General features: G+C 38.1%; 1 protein-coding gene across 1 annotated transcript; it reads left to right on the top strand.

The window, feature by feature from the left end:
- The first annotated feature begins 16556 nt into the window (after positions 1-16556).
- On the top strand, positions 16557-18074 carry LOC130949996 (uncharacterized). The gene is made up of 5 exons (XM_057878572.1): positions 16557-17040; positions 17146-17384; positions 17471-17674; positions 17764-17856; positions 17949-18074. Exons 1-5 carry the CDS (start codon positions 16557-16559, stop codon positions 18072-18074), a joined length of 1146 nt encoding a protein of 381 aa, XP_057734555.1.
- The last annotated feature ends 2313 nt before the right edge of the window (positions 18075-20387 follow it).

Here is a 20387-nt window from a genome sequence, read left to right as displayed (position 1 = left end):
GTTGTTGTTTTCGGCTGCCATGGCTTCTTCTTCTTTGAAGATTTCTGTTAGGTCCTCTACAGAGAGTTGTGCCTTAGCTTCTCTTAGCTTTCGCTTCAAGGTCCTTTCAGGTTCAGGGTCAGCTTCAACAAGAATGCCTTTGTCTTTGTTCCTGCTCATATGAAAGAGAAGAGAACAGAAAATATGGAATCCTCTATGTCACACTATAGAGATTCCTTGAGGTATCAGAAGAACAAAATAGTAGAAGGAAGAAGTAGAGAATTCGAACTTAATCAGATAGAGTTCGAATTGTGCATTGAGGAGGAGTGGTACTCCATAAACAGAAGGATGTGAGAAGAGGGGAAGAGAATTTTCGAAAATTAATTAAAAAGATTTTAAAAACATTTTGAAAAATTGATTGATAATTTTCGAAAACTCAAAGTGGAAAAGAAATCAAGTGATTTTTGAAAAAGATTTTGAATTTAGAAATAAAAAAGATATGATTTAAAACTGTTTTGAAAAAGATGTGATTAAAAAGATTTGATTGAAAAGTTATGGTTTTAAAAAGATATGATTGAAAAGATATGTTTTTGAAAACAATTTTAAAAAGATTTGATTTTAAAAATTAATGACTTGCCTAACAAGAAAAGATATGATTCAAACATTAAACCTTTCTCAACAGAAAAGGCAACATACTTAAAATGTTCAATCAAATCATTAATTGTTAGTAAGTATCTTTGAAAAAGGAAAGAAATTGATTTTGAAAACATTTGATTGAAAAGATATGATTTGAAAAAGATTTGATTTGGAAAAACTTTGAAAACTTAAAAAAAAATGATTTTGAAAACAAAATCCTCCCCCTTGTGCCATCCTGGCGTTAAACGCCCAGAATGGTGCACATTCTGGCGTTTAACGCCCAATGCACTACCTTTTTGGGCGTTAAACGCCCAACCAGGTACCCTGGCTGGCGTTTAAACGCCAGTCTGTCCTTCTTCACTGGGCGTTTTGAACGCCCAGCTTTTTCTGTATAATTCCTCTGCAGTATGTTCTGAATCTTCAATTCTCTGTATTATTGACTTGAAAAGACACAAATTAAAAATATTTTTGGATTTTTAATAGTGAGGAATAATCAAAATGCAACTAAAATCAAATAAGCAATGCATGCAAGACACCAAACTTAGAAGTTTGTATGCACATGAGAAATAACAAAACACTCAAGTCAATAGAATTCAAAGATCAAAACAAGGAAATCATCAAGAACAACTTAAAGATTAATGAGGACACATGAATGCAAGAAGAATAGAAACATGCAATTGACACCAAACTTAAAATGAGACACTGGACTCAACAAAAAACATAAAATATTTTTTTGGTTTTTGTGATTTTGTAATTTTTTTTTTTTGGATTTTTTTTCGAAAATTAAGTGGAAGAAAATAAAGGCATCAAAATTCTTAATGAGAATTCCAGGAATCATGCAATGTTAGTCTAAAGCTTTAGTCTAAAGGAATTAGACATAGCTAGCTAAGCTTCAGCAGGACATTGCTTTCAAGAGCTAAATTGATGATGATCAATCAGCTTTGGTGATGATAAGAACATCACCTTGAAACACTAGAATTCATTCTTAAGAACTCTGAAGAAAAATAATACCTAATCTAAGCAACAAGATGAACCGTCAGTTGTCCATACACAAACAATCCCCGGCAACGGTGCCAAAAACTTGGTGCGCGAAATTGTGATTCACTACACAACTCCACACAACTAACCAGCAAGTGCACTGGGTCGTCCAAGTAATACCTTACGTGAGTAAGGGTCGATCCCACGGAGATTGTTGGTATGAAGCAAGCTATGGTCACCTTGTAAATCTCAGTCAGGCAGACTCAAATGGGTATAGTGATAAACGAATAAAGCATAAAGATAAAGATAGAGATACTTATGTATATCATTGGTGAGAGCTTCAGATAAGCGAATGAAGATGCCTTCCCTTCCGTCTCTCTGCTTTCCTACAGTCTTCATCCAATCCTTCTTACTCCTTTCCATGGCAAGCTCATGTAGGGTTTCACCGTTGTCAGTGGCTACCTCCCATCCTCTCAGTGAAAATGTTCCCATGCTCTGTCACAGCATATGGCTAATCAGCTGTCGGTTCTCGGTCAGGCCGGAATAAAATCCATCGATTCTTTTGCGTCTGTCACTAACGCCCCGCCTGCTAGGAGTTTGAAGCACGTCACAGTCATTCAGTCATTGAATCCTACTCAGAATACCACAGACAAGGTTTAGACCTTCCGGATTCTCTTGAATGCCGCCATCAGTTCTCGCCTATACCACGAAGACTCTGATCTCACGGAATGGCTGGCTCATTTGTCAGGCGAGCACTCGGTTGTCAGGCGATCAACCATGCATCGTGTATCAGGAATCCAAGAGATATTCACTAAGCCTCGTATGCTTGTAGAACAAGAGTGGTTGTCAGTCACTTTGTTCATAAGTGAGAATGATGATGAGTGTCACGGATCATCACATTCATCAAGTTAAAGAACAGGTGATATCTTGGAACAAGAACAAGCGGAATTGAATAGAAGAACAATAGTAATTGCATTAATACTCGAGGTACAGCAGAGCTCCACACCTTAATCTATGGTGTGTAGAAACTCCACCGTTGAAAATACATAAGAACAAGGTCTAGGCATGGCCGTGAGGCCAGCCTCCCAAATGATCTAAGATAGCATGAAACTCAAAGATAGCTACCAAGATGTCAAATACAATAGTAAAAGGTCCTACTTATAGAAAACTAGTAGCCTAAAGTGTACAGAGATGAGTAAATGACATGAAAATCCACTTCCGGACCCACTTGGTGTGTGCTTGGGCTGAGCAAATGAAGCATTTTCGTGTAGAGACTCCTCTTGGAGTTAAACGCCAGCTTTGGTGCCAGTTTGGGCGTTTAACTCCCATTTAGGTGCCAGTTCCGGCGTTTAACGCTGGAATTCCTGAGGGTGACTTTGAACGCCGGTTTGGGCCATCAAATCTTGGGCAAAGTATAGACTATCATATATTGCTGGAAAGCCCAGGATGTCTACTTTCCAACGCCGTTGAGAGCGCGCCAATTGGGTTTCTGTATCTCCAGAAAATCCACTTCGAGTGCAGGGAGGTCAGAATCCAACAGCATCTGCAGTCCTTTTTAGTCTCTGGATCAGATTTTTGCTCAGGTCCCTCAATTTCAGCCAGAAAATACCTGAAATCACAGAAAAACACACAAACTCATAGTAAAGTCCAGAAAAGTGAATTTTAGCTAAAAACTAATAAAAATATACTAAAAACTAACTAGATCATACTAAAAACATACTAAAAACAATGCCAAAAAGCGTACAAATTATCCGCTCATCACCTGTGGGGTCCACAGATCTTGAGGTGTCAAGGATTTCTCATCCCTGCACTGTTTTGGCGTGTAAACGCCCCTTTGAGTGCCAATCCTAGCGTTAAACGCCAGGTTGTTGCCTATTTCTAGCATTTAACACTAGTTTTTCTTGCCTTTCTGGCGTTTAACACTAGCTTGGTGCCTTTTTTGGCGTTAAACGCCAGTCTGGTGCCCTTTTCTGGCGTTAAACGCCCAGAATGGTGCCAGACTGGGCGTTTAACACCTATTCTGCTACCCTTACTGGCGTTTAAACGCCAGTGATAAACCCATATTTTGTGATATATTTTGTGCTTAGTTTGAGTGATTTATTCAATCCTTCACCCACTTATTCATATTAATTGCATGGTTTTACTTTCCCTTCCTTATTATGTGATGTATGAGAAAAACATGTTTCCTATGCTTTAAAATTAATTATTTTAATTACCTTTATTTTTCATTCGATGCCATGATTAGTGTGTTGAATAGTTCAGATCTTCTAAGACAGGAATGACTTAAAGGATGAAAAAGGAAACATACAAAAATGGAAGGAAAGCGTAAAACAGAGTTTTGGAGAAACTGGCATCCACGCGATTGCATGGACGACGCGACCGCGTGCCAAGAGCGAAGAAGCAGCGACGCGACCGCATGACTGACGTGACCGCGCACCTAAAGAAGAACACCTATGACGCGACCGCATGACTGACACGACCGCGCGACAAGGAAAACTCCAATTGACGCGACCGCGTGACCCACGCGGACGCGTGACAGAGGCCACGCACCAGAAATTGCAGAAAAAGCTCATAGTGAATTCTAAAGCTCTTTTTGGCCCAAATCCAGGTCCAGAAGGCATAGACCAGAGGTTTTGAAGTGGGGTAATGCATATATTCAAGGGGAGTTGCTGGATTTTAGTCACTTTCCATGATTTAGGTTTAGTTGGAGAGAGGTTCACTCCTCTCTCTTTAGGATTAGGATTTAGATTTAGGATTTTATTTGCTTGAGGATTATCTTTTTATCAGGTTCAATATTCCTTTTTCATTACTTGTTTTCTCAATTTAGTTTATGAATTCTTCTATGTTACATATTACTCTTTCGAATTAATGTTATTTGAGGTATTTCAGTTAATATTGCTTTCTTTTATTTATGTTATTGATTATTCCCAATCTGAAGATATTTTTATTCCAGTAGATTTAGTTTCTTTTCCTTTTGGTCTTGATTAAGAAATCAGTAACTCAAGACTTATCTTAGCTCAACATAATTGATAACTGTTATCTTTGCTAATTGAACTAAACTTCAATAATCCCAACCTTTTCTTAGGAAATAAATAGGATTCGAAGGTCAAACTAATTAGTCCATTGACTTTCCTTTGCTTTAGCAAAGGTTAACTAAGTGGAATTAAGATTCAACTTTCATTATTATTGATAAGAATAACTAAGCCTGGACTTCCAATTTCTCATACCTTGCCAAAGGGTTTGCTTTACAGTATTTATTTATTTTAATTGCCATTTAAATTATTTGCCATATTCATTCCTCATTCTCAAACCCCAATTTACAATCTCCATAACCAATAATAAGAACATACCTCCCTGCAATTCCTTGAGAAGACGACCCGAGGTTTAAATACTCGGTTATCAATTTTAAAGGGGTTTGTTACTTGTGACAACCAAAACGTTTGCACGAAGGGATTTCTGTTGGTTTAGAATCTATATCTACAACGCGACTATTTTTTTTAAATTCTTTACTAGCAAAAATCCTAACGTCAGCTAGTAAGCTCATCCTCTAGGGTGTGCTGTTTTCAATACTATTTTTTATTTTTGCTTTTGTTTTTGTGACTCCACATGATCATCATCCTAAAGAAAACATAAAATAACAATGGAAAATAGAAATTCAACATAGATAAGTAAAAATTGGGTCTCCTCCCAACAAGCGCTTCTTTAATGTCAATAGCTTGACAGTGAGCTCTCGTGGAGCCTCACAGATACTCAGAGCATAATGATGACCTCTCAACACCAAACTTAGAGTTTGAATGTGGGGGCTCTGTTTGACTCTGTATTGAGAGAAACTTTTCATGCTTCTTCTCCATGTGTACAGAAGGATATCTTTAAGCCTTAAACACAAGGTAGTCCTCATTCACTTGAAGGACCAACTTTCCTCTGTCAACATCAATCACAGCTTTTGTTGTGGCTAGGAAGGGTCTGCCAAGGATGATGGATTCATCCTTATTCTTTCCAGTGTCCAAGATTATGAAGTCATCAGGGATGTAAAGGACTTCAACCTTTACCAAGACATTCTCTACAAGTCCATAAGCCTGTTTCATGGATTTATCTGCCATCTCTAGTGAGATTCTTGTAGCTTGTACCTCAAAGATTCCCAGTTTCTCCATTACAGAGAGTGGCATGAGGTTTATGCCTGACCCCAAGTCACACAGAGCCTTCTCAAAGGTCATGGTGCCTATGGTACATGATATTAAGAATTTTTAGAGATCCGGATTCTTCTGAGGTAATGTCTGCCTAATCAAGTCATTCAGTTCATTAGTGAGCAAGGGGGGTTCATCCTCCCAAGTCTCATTACGAAATAACTTGGCATTCAGCTTCATGATTGCTCCAAGGTACTTAGCAACTTGCTCTTCAGTAATATCTTCATCCTCTTCAGAGGAATAATACTCATCAGAGCTCATGAATGGCAGAAGAAGGTTCAATGGAATCTCTATGGTCTCTGTATGAGCCTCAGATTCCCTTGGTTCCTCAAATGGGAACTTCTTTTTGTTCAGAGGACATCCTATGAGGTTTTTCTCATTGGGAATCACGTCCTCCTCACTCTCTCCAGGTTTGGCCATGTTGGTCATGGTTATGGCCTTGCACTCTCTCTTGGGATTTTCTTCTGTATTGCTTGGGAGAGTGCTAGGAGAGTTTCAGTAATCTTTTTATTCAGCTGATCCACTTGTGCCTCCAAAGGATCTTGTTTTATTTATGAAACTTAGTGTGGTCTTAGATAGATCAGAGACTATGGTTGCTAAGCCAGAACGACTCTGCTCAGAGTTCTCTGTCTATTGCTGAGAAGATGATGGAAGAGGCTTGCTATTGCTAAACCTATTTCTTCCACCATTATTGTTGTTGAAGCCTTGTTGAGGCTTCTGTTGATCCTTCCATGAGAGATTTGGATGATTTCTCCATGAAGGATTATAGGTGTTTCTATAGGGTTCTCCCATGTAATTCACCTCTTTCATTGCAGAGTTCTCAGGATCATAAGCTTCTTCTTCAGAAGATGCTTCTTTATTACTGCTGGATGCAGCTTACAATCCAGTTAGATTCTGAGAAATCATATTGACTTGCTGAGTCAATAATTTGTTCTGAGCCAATATGGCATTCAGAGTATCAATCTCAAGAAATCCTTTCTTCTGAGTTGTCCCATTGTTCACAGGATTTCTTTTAGAAGTGTACATGAACTGGTTATTTGCAACCATTTCAATGAGTTCCTGGGCTTCTGCAAGCATTTTCTTTAGATAAATAGATCTGCTCACAGAATGGTCCAATGACATCTTGGATAACTCAGACAGACCTTCATAGAAGATACCTATGATGCTCCATTCTGAAAGCATGTCAGAAGGACACCTTCTGATCAATTGCTTGTATCTTTCCCAAGTTTCATAGAGGGATTCACTTTCCTTCTATTTGAAGGTTTGAACTTCCACTCTAAGCTTACTCATCTTTTGAGGTGGAAAGAATTTAGCTAAGAAGGCATTGACCAGCTTTTTCCAAGAGTTCAGGCTGTATCTAGGTTGTGAGTTCAACCATATACTAGCTCTGTCTCTTACAGCAAAAAGAAAAAGCATAAGTCTGTAGACCTCGGGATCAACTCCATTGGTCTTAACAGTGTCATAGATTTGCAAAAATTCAGCCAAGAACTGATGAGGATCTTCCAATGGAAGTCCATAAAACTTGCAATTCTGTTGCATCAGAGAAACTAATTGAGGCTTAAGCTCAAAGTTGTTTGCTCCAATGGCAGGAATAGAGATGCTTCTCCCATAGAAGCTGGGAATAGGTGCAGTAAAGTCACCAAGCACCTTCCTTGCATTGTTGTTGTTGGGTTCAGCCATGGCTATTTTGTCTGCTTCCTTTTCGAAATTTTCTATCAGGTCCTCTTCAGAGTGTTGTGCTTTAGCTGCTCTTAGCTTCCTCTTCAAGGTCCTTTCAGGCTCAGGATCAGCTTCAACAAGAATGCCTTTGTCCTTGTTCCTGCTCATATGAAAGAGAAGAGAACAAGAAAGTATGGAATCCTCTATGTCACAGTATAGATATTCCTTGAGGTGTCAGAGGAAAATAGGAATAGAGGGATGAGGTAGATAGAGAAGATTTCGAACATATAAAGAAGGAGAGAGTCCGAATTGTTAATAGAGGAAAAGTGTTAGTCCTTAAATAAAAGGGGGTGAGAAAGGGGGGAAGAAAATTTTCGGAAATTTTTTTATAAAACTAAAAAATAAAAAATTAAAATAATTTAAAAGAATTTTGAAAAAGTGGTTGATGGTTTTCAAAAATTGAAAGTGAGAAAATGGTTAGGTGGTTTTGAAAAAGATAAGAGGTAATAAATTTTGAAAAGATAAGAAGTTAGAAAGAGATTTTGAAATTAGAATTTAAAAAGATGTGATTTGAAAAAGATATGATTTAAAAAGATATGATTGAAAAATAATTTAAAAAAAAGATTTGATTTTTAAAATTGATGACTTGACTAACAAGAAATTAAAAGATATGATTTTAAAATTTAAATATTGAACTTTTCTTAACAAGAAAGTAACAAACTTGAAATTTTGAATCACAACATTAATTGTTAGCAAGGATTTTCAAAAATATTAAAAGAAAAATGAAAAAGATTTGATTTTGAAAAAGATATGACTAATAAGAGAGGATATGAAAAAGATAAGATTTTGAAAAATCAATTTTAAAACCTGAAAAATTGAAAAAAAATTTGAATTGAAAACAAAATCACCTCCTTGGTATTATCCTGGCGTTAAACGCCTAGAATGGTATCCATTCTGGCATTTAACGCCCACTTGGCTACCTCCTTGGGCATTAAATGCCCAGCCAGGTATCCTGGCTGGCGTTTAAATGCCAGAACTCCTTCCTTACTGGACGTTTTGAACGCCCAGCTTTTTCTCTGTGATTCCTCTGCTGTATGTTCTGAATCTTCAATTCTCTGTATTATTGACTTGAAAAGACATAATTTTGAATTTTTTTTGAATTTTTAATGGTGAGAGGGAAAAACAACAGAATGAAATTAAACATGAAAAACTAAGATCAAAACAAGGAATGCATGCAAGAACACTTTGAATGTCAAGATAAACACTAAGAACACTTTGAAGATCGTGATGAACATCAAGAACATATTTTTGAAAATTTTTAAGAAAAGAAAGACATGCAAGACACCAAACTTAGAAATTTTCATACTAGAGACACTAACAATTTGAGAATGCACATGAGAAACAACAAAAGATACAAAACAAGAGAATTTAAAGATCAGACAAAGAAAATCATCAAGAACAACTTGAAGATCAATGAAGAACATAAGAACACACTTTCAAAAAATGCAAGAAGAATAAAGATATGCAATTGACATCAAACTTAAAAATTGACACTAGACTCAAACAAGAAACACAATATATATATTTTTTTGTTTTATAATTTTATAAATTTTTGTATTTTTTTCGAAAATTATTTTGAAAAAGAAAATAAGAAACTCAAAATTTTTAATAAGAATTCTAGGAATCATGCAATGTTAGTCTAAAGCTTCAGTCTAAAAAGATTAGACATGGCTAGCCAAGCTTTAGCAGAGCATTACGTACAACAGCCAAATTGATGGGAGTCAAAAAGGCTCCTGTGATGATAAAAGCATCATCTGAAACTCTAGAATTCATTCTTAAAAATTCTGAAGAAAAAAATAAAAAAGAAGAATACCTAATCTAAGCAACAAGATGAACCGTCAGTTGTCCAAACTCAAACAATCCCCGACAACGGCGCTAAAAACTTGGTACACGAAATCATGATCTCACACACTTTCTTCAGAACTCGCGTAGCTGACAAGCAAGTGCACTGGGTCGTCCAAGTAAAACCTTACGTGAGTAAGGATCGATCCCACGGAGATTGTCGGCTTGAAGCAAGCTATGGTCATCTTGTAAATCTCAGTCAGGTAGATTCAAATGGTTATGGGATTTTGATAATTAAAAGATAAATAAAATATAAAATAGGATAGAGATACTTATGTAATTCATTGGTAGGAATTTCAGATAAGCGTATGGAGATGCTTTGTTCCTTTTGAATCCCTGCTTTCCTACTACTTTCATCCAGTCATGCGTACTCCTTTCCATGGCAAGCTGTATGTTGGGGGATCACCGTTGTCAATGGCTACCGTCCGTCCTCTCAGTGAAAATGGTCCGGCTGCGGATTACGTAGGGCTAATCATCTGTCGGTTCTCACTTGTGTTGGAATAAGATCCAATGATCCTTTTGTGCACTGTCACTACGCCCAAGCACTCGTGAGTTTGAAGCTCGTCATAGTCATCCCATCCCAAATCCTACTCGGAATACCACAGATAATGTTTAGACTTTCCGGATCTCAAGAATGCTGCCGATTGATTCTAGCTTATACCACGAAGACTCTGATATCACAGAATGGAAGGCTCTGTTGTCAGGAGAGGCAACCATGCGTCGTGGACCAGGAGGCCAAGAGATATGCATTCAAGCTTGTTTTCAGGTAGAACGGAAGTGGTTGTCAGGCACGCGTTCATAAGTGAGAATGGTGATGAGTGTCACTTGATCATCACATTCATCATGTTGAAGTGCGAATAAATATCATAGAACAAGAATAAGCTTGAATTGAATAGAAAATAGTAGTAATTGCATTAATTCATGAGGAACAGCAGAGCTCCACACCTTAATCTATGAGGTGTAGAAACTCCACCGTTGAAAATACATAAGTGATGAAGGTCCAGACATGGCCGAATGGCCAGCCCCATAAATGTGATCAAGAGATCAACAGTGATACAAAGATAGTCTCAAAAATGATCTAAAGATCTCCTGATATATAAAAATACAATAGTAAAAGGTCCTATTTATAATGACTAGTAACCTAGGGTTTACAAAGATAAGTAAATGATGCAGAAATCCATTTTTGGGGCCCACTTGGTGTGTGCTTGGGCTGAGTATTGAAGCTTTCATGTGCATAGGCTTTTTTTGGAGTTAAACGCCAGCTCTGGTGCCAGTTTGGGCGTTTAACTCCAGCTTTTATGCCAGTTCTGGCGTTTAATGCCAGAAAAGGGTAGAAAATTGGCGTTAAAACGCCAATTTGCGTTATCAAAACTCTGGCAAAGTATGAACTATTATATACTGCTGGAAAGCCCCAGATGTCTACTTTCCAACGCAATTGAGAGCACACCAATTGGGCAGTTTTAGCTACAGAAAATCCATTTCGAGTACAGAGAGATCAGAATCCAACAACATCTGCAGTCCTTTTTCAGCCTCTGAATCAGATTTTTTCTCAGGTCCCACAATTTCAGCCAGAAAATACCTGAAATCATAGAAAAATACACAAACTCATAGTAAAGTCCAGAAATATGATTTTTGCATAAAAACTAATAATTGTATACTAAAAACTAACTAAATCATACTAAAAACTACCTAAAAAATGCCAAAAAGCATATAAATTATCCACTCATCAACTGTTCGCACATCAGCACCTTCTCCCATAGTAAATAGGAGATCAACAGCACCATTGAGCTTGATGTAGTGATCTACTAACCCTACCCACCCTGAAAGATGTTGTTTCAAGTGCTGATCCTATAGCCCCAATACGTCAAAAATATCCTGAAAAGCAAGTTTGAATCTTCCCCAGTATCAACCAGAATTCTCTACACAAATCCATTTCCCAACTTTGTGGTGATCACCAAAGGCTTAACATCATCAGATGTGATATATTGGAAATCATCTGCTGTGAACTGCAAAGTTAGGATGCTGGTTATCTTCAAAACTTCTGAACTTGCAACTTTAAGATCCTTCATTGTGTTTTTGGATTTGGATTTTGACAACCCATTTTTGCCCACAACCAAATTCACCACAACTTGGACAGTCTCGTCCGGGGCTTCTATAGTCCTTGTATTCCTCGGGTTCCCGACTTTCCGATCTTCGTCATCATAATGTGTGTCATGTAGGCAGCTTAACATGATGAATGAATTCGAGAAGTTTACCGTCCTGTATCTCTTGTTCTAATGCATCTTTTAGGTCAATACAATCCTCTGTTCTATGACCATAGGACTTGTGATAGTAACAATATTGTGACTTATTCAAAGAAGCTCTTGGTCGAATTTGTTTTGATTTTAGGAGAATGCCTCGGTAAGACACTTATTGGTATACTTCAGTTAGAGATGTTACCAAGGACGTATACGTAGAAAATTTCCTGACCCGAGGTGTAGACAACTTTGAAATTGAAGTCTAACCCGAATTTGCGGCATTATTAGGTGATGGAATTGGGTTTTTTTCATTTGGTCAAAAGTACCCTCGTGACATCCTCATCTCTCATATACTCCAAGGCGATTTTGTGGATTTCCTTTATGGATTTCACGTCTTTGGAGGTTACGTGCCTCTTGAAGCCCCCTTCTAACAAATCAGCTATAAGACGTAAACACACGACTTCAAGAGTTCACATGTTTACTTTCAACAGAGCTTTGTTAAAGCGATCTAAGTAATCTCAGATGTTTTTTCCCGTTCTTTGTTCCACACCAAGTAATAAAATAGGGTGTTTGGCTTGAGTTTTTCTTGTAGTAAAGTAGGCCAAAAATTTCACTTTTACATCAGCAAAAGAGGAGATGGATCTAGAGGACAATATGTTGAACCAAGCCATTGCTGGTCCTAATAGCGTCATCACAAAAGCCTTGAATCGGATAGCATCTCCTACCCTTTCGAGATTCATTCGAGCTTCAAAAGAATCAATGTGCTCCTGAGGATCCGACATTCCTTCATACTTGAGATCTGTCAGTTTGTCAAAATGTTTGGGTAAGCGAACTTGGTGGACATGAGATGCAAATGGGGTTTGACCCATGATCACATGTTCTCGAGCATCCCTATGTCTTTTAGGGGTTGGATTCCTTTGCGGAGATTGTTTCCTTCTAGACTGGCTGAACGGGACTCATCTCTCCCCGTTCTCTCAATGTCACAACGCTTGTCATCACGCCTGAGCAACCTCTTGTGTCTTTGAGGTGAACATCGTCCATCGCTATCATGCCTTTGGTCAGGTGCGATCCTTTATAGGTTTTCCTTTTCAAGGATATGGTGGTTATGAACCCTAGATGGTTGACTTTGGGAACGAGATTTCCTGGAATGTGACTGTTTCGCTAAGCAATGTTTCAGTTCTATCTGATAACGTTCCAGCTCTTGCACTCTATGGCGCATTTCTTGCATAGAATGCACATAGTCATCCCCTAAGCCTGCAAAATGGCGAGCCCCATTATTCTGAGTTTCTGCATTTTGTAGCTCGTGATTTCAAAATCAGGAGGAACTTGATATTCTTCGTACGTAGGCAGAGTGACATCTATCTTATGTCCATCTTCTTGATGTGACTCCTTTCGGGTTGATCATCGAGTAGATTATTTGTTCAGCCATGCTTCCGATTATGTAGGATCCCCACAGATGGTGCTAAATGTTTGTACTAGTTATGAGGTAATGAGTTGATGAGACAGGAAGATTGAAGATCCTAGCTTCGGAGAAAGCAGAACTAAGCCGGAAGGACAATCTGCAAGACACTTTGATGCTTAAGTTAGTAATATTTAAGGTATTTTTCTTGTCTAGAACAGATACTCTCACATAAAAATGGGAGTAACAAATTCGTTGCCCGAATTAGTTACTTGTACCCTTTCTATTTTATACACAAAATTACATGGGACCTAACATTTTTGTTGAAGATAAAAGAGTAAACTATCATTTCTACCCATGAAAGCTTAGAATGCTGAGAAATCTATCCACGAATAAACAAAACTACCATTTCTACCCATGAAAGATGAACTTTTGCTAACAAAACCATCCAAATCCTAAAAAATTATTTGAAATCTCTGAAATACCCTCTAATCACTACAACATTTTGGGTCTATGGCCACGGTTTTTTTGGTCACGGTAAAAAACCGTGACCATAGACCCTCTATGGTCACGGTTTTTTAGGGTGACCAAAAAAAAAAGCTATGGTCACGGTTTTTTTGAAAAGGGTGACCATAGAGTACCTATGGTCACGGTTTTTTAAGAAAGGGTGGCCTAAAAGGGTCTATGGTCACGGTTTTGAGGGGTGACCTAAAGGGGTCTATGGTCACGGTTTTTTACAGTGACCAAAAAGGGTCCATGGTCACGGTTTTTCAAAAAAGGGTGACCTAAAAGGGTCTATGGTCACGGTTTTGGGGGGTGGCCTAAAAGGGTCTATGGTCACGGTTTTGGGGGGTGGCCTAAAACGGTCTATGGTCACGGTTTTGGGGGTGACCTAAAGAGGTCTATGGTCACGGTTTTTTACAGTGACCAAAAAGGGGCTATGGTCACGGTTTTTCAAAAAAGGGTGACCAAAAAAGGTCTATGGTCACGGTTTTGGGGGGTGACCTAAAGGGGTCTATGGTCACGGTTTTGGGGGGTGGCCTAAAAGGGTCTATGGTCACGGTTTTGGGGGTGACCTAAAGGGGTCTATGGTCACGGTTTTTTACAGTGACCAAAAAGGGGCTATGGTCACGGTTTTTCAAAAAAGGGTGACCAAAAAGGGTCTATGGTCACGGTTTTGGGGGGTGACCTAAAGGGGTCTATGGTCACGGTTTTGGGGGTGGCCTAAAAGGGTCTATGGTCACGGTTTTGAGGGGTGGCCTAAAAGGGTCTATGGTCACGGTTTTTTACAGTGACCAAAAAGGGTCTATGGTCACGGTTTTTTGAAAAAGGGTGACCATAGAGTACCCTGTCCAAAACGGCGTCGTTTTCCCCTCCCCCCTTTTCGAAAATCAATTTTTTTGTAATTTTTTTTTTAATTCCTTTCCCCAGAAGCCCAGAATGACGTCGCCCCCCCCCCCCCAAATCCCCATTCCCGCTCCCAAAATTCTCCTTTCCCTCTTGTAAGTTCCACTCTCGGCTCTCTCTCCCTCTCAGCTCTGAACCCTCACTATCCGACGTAACCCCTTCCTTTCACTCTTCATCCTCTCTCCCTCTCCACCGTAATCGCAGCCGCAGTCTGTGATCTGTCACTCTCTCAACCCCCACTCTCCCAAACCCTCACTCATCTGTGCCTCTCACTCTCTCAACCTCTCACTCTGTCAACCCCTCACTGTCGCATCCCTCACCTCTATTGCGTTCAGATACCTACAAAAAAAGGTTAAGCTCTTTTCATGGGTTTTCAATTGTTTCAGTATTTTTTTATATTGATAATACCTGTGTGGTTTTCTTTTGTTCAAATTCATGCGTGGTTTCACGATTTCTTTTGTTTTTTAAGGTTCATTGTTTTTTTCACGATTTCACGATTTCATGCGTGGTTTCATGCGTGGTTTCTTTTGTCCTTTTCTGTTTTTCCAGGAACCCTCAATGCTGAACCCAGTTACTCATTCCAAGTGAGTTTCTTTTCTTGCTTTTCTTTTCTTTTCAATTTAAGTAGCTTAGTTTTTGCAATTAGGTAAGTTTTTTCAATTGTTTGTGCTCTTATTTTTGACACTGTGAGTTTTGGGCTGTGCTCTTTTTTTAATTTAATACCTGTGCTCTTTTTCAATTAGGTAACACAATTATAATTTTTTGTAGATTTCCGGTTTCCTTTAAAGATTATGGCTGCTGCTGTAACTGCGAGAACTGTTCGTGTTGTCATTGTTGTTTTTGATGGACCCAGTAGCTTTATTGCTTAACTAGGTTGGTGTTAATTTATGTAGTTGTGTGTTGTTAACTTGTTATGGATAGGTGAGATTACGGGTGGTCCTTAACTGCCATGGCTGCATGAACCTGTTTGATTTTGGAGTCCTTGGAATGTGTTCCATAACTCTACTTCCTTGGCGGTCCTTGAATCCCGCATTCTATTCATCAATGTCATGTTCATATTCGTGTTTATCTTCATGAATGATTCAATTCTCAACTACATACCTTCATTATTGCTCAATTCATCTTCTTCATCATTCCCCTTTGCGTGTTCTTCAAAAAGGGTTGAATGCATACGTGTTGTTTCCACTCTTTATTGACTTCTCATTAATCCTTCTCCTGATTCTTCATCTGGGTATGCTCCATTTAGTTCAAAGTTTCTACCTTTTGTGAATGATCACTGTTTTAGAAAGCTAGTTAGCTGCTGCTGCTGCATAAACAGTAAGAATCATTGATATAAGATATTATGGTAGAATCATTGATATTGTTGAGTTAGACTATTATAGCCAATTTAAAGTTGTGTTATTTAAATGTGAGTGGTTTATGGCTGAGGAAGATAATTATGGTTTGACATACGTTTATTTCAACAAAAGATGTTACCAAGATGAACCATTTGTGTTGGCAAGCCAAGCACACCAGTGCTTTTATGTGAAAGATCCATATATTCCCCAAAAGCATTATGTGATGAAAACGGTTCCAAGAGACTTGTTTAACATGGGTGTCCAATTACAATTTGACCCTAACATAGGAGAGCTACATGAATCTGCGAATAGTCCGATACCCTTAAGTGAAATTGGTGAGGTAGACTTGGTTAGACAGGGTGTGCGACCTACTATTGTTGATGTGACACCGAACAATATCAAACCTAAAGACAAAGAAACAGAGTCTGATGAGTTTGACAGTGATGCTGAAATGTAGTGACTATAAGGTGTTGGAAAATGTTTATGCTTTGTTTGTTGAAATATGTTGATATTTAATTTTCCTTCCCTTTTGCATTCATGTATATTGATGCTTTATTTTGACCTCTCATCTATATCTCTTTGATCTTTTTTTTTGCAATTGAATCAACTTGATGCTTAATTGAACCTCTCTTTTTTGGATGTAGGATGAACAGTGAAGGAAATCCCAAAAGAAAAAGGCTCAGGACCCTATCACAAATAGAGTCACAAAGAAGTCCCTTGAAGATGAGGAGTCCAGTAAAAAATTCAGGAAAAATTCAATTCACAAGTGCTTATGCATTGCTGAAACAATTTCAAGTCAAAAGGGAACATGTTCTAGCTGTATGAAGGTCAAAGCAAAATGCCAACCAAGAAGATAACAAACAACAAGGACAAGGTGATCAATGAAGATGAGGGTCAAATCAAGATGCCAACGAAGAAATCCATAGAAGAAAATCATGTAGTCAATATGAAAGCCAATGAACATGAGGCCCTAGGTGGGAAGAAGCTGACTAGGAAGAAGGTGCCAAAGAAGAATTCAAAGGCGGAAGATGGTAAAGCCAATATGAATTCCAATGACGGTGATGGTCAAAGCAAGAAGCCGACCGATAAGAAGATGCTAATGAAGAAATCAAATGAAGAAGATGGCAACGAAGAAGAACAACACAAGATTGAGTCTCTTATCCCAGCTATGACTCTAGATGAATTCTTCAAAAAATATGGGATATCATTGGACGAAAACGATGAAGAATATGAATATGATTATGATGATCACAATCCAAGTGTTGGGGATAGTAGTGACAGTCAAACGGTAATGCTTTTGTCCCTAGTTTCAATAGTAAATAGTGATAGACAGCAACATAATTTTTTTATTTAGTCTACTCTTTTATTCATTAGTTCATTAGATTAGTATTCTTGTTAATATTCTCTAGTAGTGATATTCGAAATAGGTACTAAAAGGAAAAAAGCTCGTGGTCCCACCCAACTCAAGCATATTCATGCCATGGAGACTCCAATAGAGTTAACATGGTACAATGGCAGACCCATAGGCCCAACAAAGACACAAGTTCAACTATTTAGTCGGTTCTTGGGCACACTTGCAAGAAACTCTAATTTGGTCACCTTATTATATACTAATTGGCAAGCTGTGTCAAGTGAGACTAAAACTTCAATGTTGGATTATGCAAAGGTGAGTAGATCATTCTCCTTTTTAAATTGTTCACAAATAGGCTTAGCATGTATGGTAAAATAACATAATTCGTTGTTTCTTCGTAGTCTAAATATAACATTCCTAGTGATGCTGAGCCTTGGGTGATAGATACCATCGGAGAGTCATGGAAGCAATTTAAGAAACGCATAAAAAAATGTCACTATACACCATACAGCTCATTCAGAGAGATGATGAAAAATCGTCCAATGACTATACCTGAACTGCATTTTCGAAAATTAGTTCAATTTTGGAGGCTTGATATCAGCAAAGTAAGTTATTTTCACAACTTTCTTGGCTGTAATGATGGTATCATGTATTTAACTAACTCTATGTATTTTTACATTGCAATAAAATGTAGGTTATTTCTGACATAAATCGTGAAAACAGATCCAAGCAAAAATGGAATCATCGAATGGGTCCAGTTAGTTTTGAGTTAGTACGGGCTGAATTGGTATTTTTTGGTGCTGTGCATTTAAGTATTTTTGCATCTTTCATGTTATGAAAAGTGTCTAAGTTAGTAACATGTTAGTGGTTTCTCTGTAGCGTGCAAAGAAAGAGGACAACGAAGATCCATCACAAGCTGAGATGTTTGTTGTAACTCGTACAAACAAAAAAGGAGAGTCTGATTCAGGAACACAAGAGACGATTGTGAGTTGTCTAGTTTCTTAGAAAAGTACACCAAACCAGAAATGTGTTAGTTATTTTTTTATTTTGAAGCATTTGGGTGCATGAACTTATTTTGGTCCTACTTGTGTGTAATAGGATCATATTCAAAATTTGAAACAAGCAGGATACAGTGATGATGATGCAGTTCAAATAGTTTTTGGAAAGGAAAGACATGGTAGAGTTCGTTTCTATGGTCGATCAGTCACAAAATCCTCTCTTAAAAAGGATAAGCAGATCCGACAAATGCAACAACAACATACTGAAGTGGTTTCAACTATGGAGAAAAATCAAACTAACTTAACTTCCAAGTTGGATGGTTTAACAAACTTGATTAAAACGTTGTTGCAACAAGTCAATCCTGGTATGAGTGCAGAACAAGTGCAAGTAATGATAGAAGCCGCCCAACAATCTCCACCTGATGCGAGTAGTGCACCAAATGATGCGCGGCGAAGCATTCCTCCTTCACTTGGATCGAACCATGTATCAAAGGATTTCGAAGTAAGTGCTGTTCAAAATAAGTAGTTAAATTAATAGTATGGTTTTGGTACTTACTGTGCTGATTGGCTAAACCATTATATTTTTGGTTCTAAACTTTAGTTGTTTTACTTTTTATATCTTGTGCTCATCTTTATTAATTTAGTTCCTCTTTATTGATCCCTCACCACTCACAAGAAAAAATTCTTAAGATGGGCTAAGTGCATGCAATATTTAACCGTTGAATGATGAGCTACAGTAAAGCAAATAAGCATTTTTTGTTTAACAAGTTGAAGGCTAACAAGTTTAGTACCGCATATAATTTAGAATTTTTTTTCAACAATTATTATTTAGGTTTGTCGCTTGTGTTATAGGTAGGTTTATATCAATTGGACTTTGTTGTTTACATAAAGAGGGACATGTATGTATAAGTTTTGGCTAAGATTTTCTTGTTATGTGGCTCATCAAAACCCTAGCAAATACTCCTTGCTGTTTAGTAGTTGAAATTTTTAAGTTAACTGACTTATTAAAGTTTGCTACATATGTATTGCATTATCATAAGCAATTTTTCTCTGTTTTAACATGTTTATTTGTTTTGCTAGCAGGAAGACATGATGTGAAGAAAATATGTTCTATACAAATATCACATGGGATGGGTCTCACACTTTAGTTATCTAAATGTAATTTTGCTTATGTGTTTCGTACTTTTTGAAAAGAGACTTTACTCGGTATTACATGTAATTGGATACATTATACTCTATTTTGATTTATGTTATTTAGACTAAAAACTAAACATATCTAGTTTATAATGAAAGTTTTATGATTTACATTTCTTGTTCTTAGATTTATTTTGTGATTATCATTAATTTGAGATGTGATTATGCTTTAAAAAAAAATTAAAGCTCATAAAACAAAACAGGCTATGGTCACCGTTTTAAAATAGGGTGACCATAGATAACCTATGGTCACGGCCAAAACCGTGACCATAGGCTCTATGGTCACGGTTTTGAAGACGGGTGGCCATACAGGCTATGGTCACGGTTTTCAGTAAGGGTGACCATAGAGGCTATGGTCACGGCCAAAACCGTGACCATAGATAAGGCTATGGTCACGGTTTTGCGTAAGGGTGACCATAGAGGCTATGCTCACGGCCAAAACCGTGACCATAGATAAGGCTATGGTCACGGTTTTGAGGAAGGGTGACCATAGAAGCTATGCTCACGGCCAAAACCGTGACCATAGATAAGGCTATGGTCACGGTTTTAACAAAGGGTGACCATAGAGGCTATGGTCACGGCCAAAACCGTGACCATAGATATAGCTATGGTCACGGTTTTGAGTAAGGGTGACCATAGAGGCTATCGTCACGGCCAAAACCGTGACCATAGATATGGCTATGGTCACGGTTTTGCGTAGGGGTGACCATAGGCTCTATGGTCACGGCCAAAACCGTGACCATACATAAGGCTATGGTCACGGTTTTGAGGAAGGGTGACCATAGAGGCTATGGTCACGGCCAAAACCGTGACCATAGATAAGGCTATGGTCACGGTTTTAAGAAAGGGTGACCATAGAGGCTACGGTCACGGCCAAAACCGTGACCATAGATATGGCTATGGTCACGGCTTTTATGCGTGACCATAGATTTCGCTATGGTCATGGTTAAAAACCGTGGCCTAAAATGTCGGAATTTGAAAATTATAACTGTGACCATAGAAACCGTGACCATAGGTAATAAAACCGTGACCATAGAGCTATGGCCACGGCAGAATAGGCCACGGTAAAAAACCGTGACCATAGGTCCAAAACCGTGACCATAGATCTATGGTCACCCTTTTCACT

The sequence above is a fragment of the Arachis stenosperma genome, chromosome 9 (assembly GCF_014773155.1).
Source record: "Arachis stenosperma cultivar V10309 chromosome 9, arast.V10309.gnm1.PFL2, whole genome shotgun sequence".
NCBI classification, from domain to species: Eukaryota; Viridiplantae; Streptophyta; class Magnoliopsida; order Fabales; family Fabaceae; genus Arachis; species Arachis stenosperma.
Note: the sequence above shows the minus strand (reverse complement) of the source record. Positions and strands in the feature narration are given on the sequence as shown.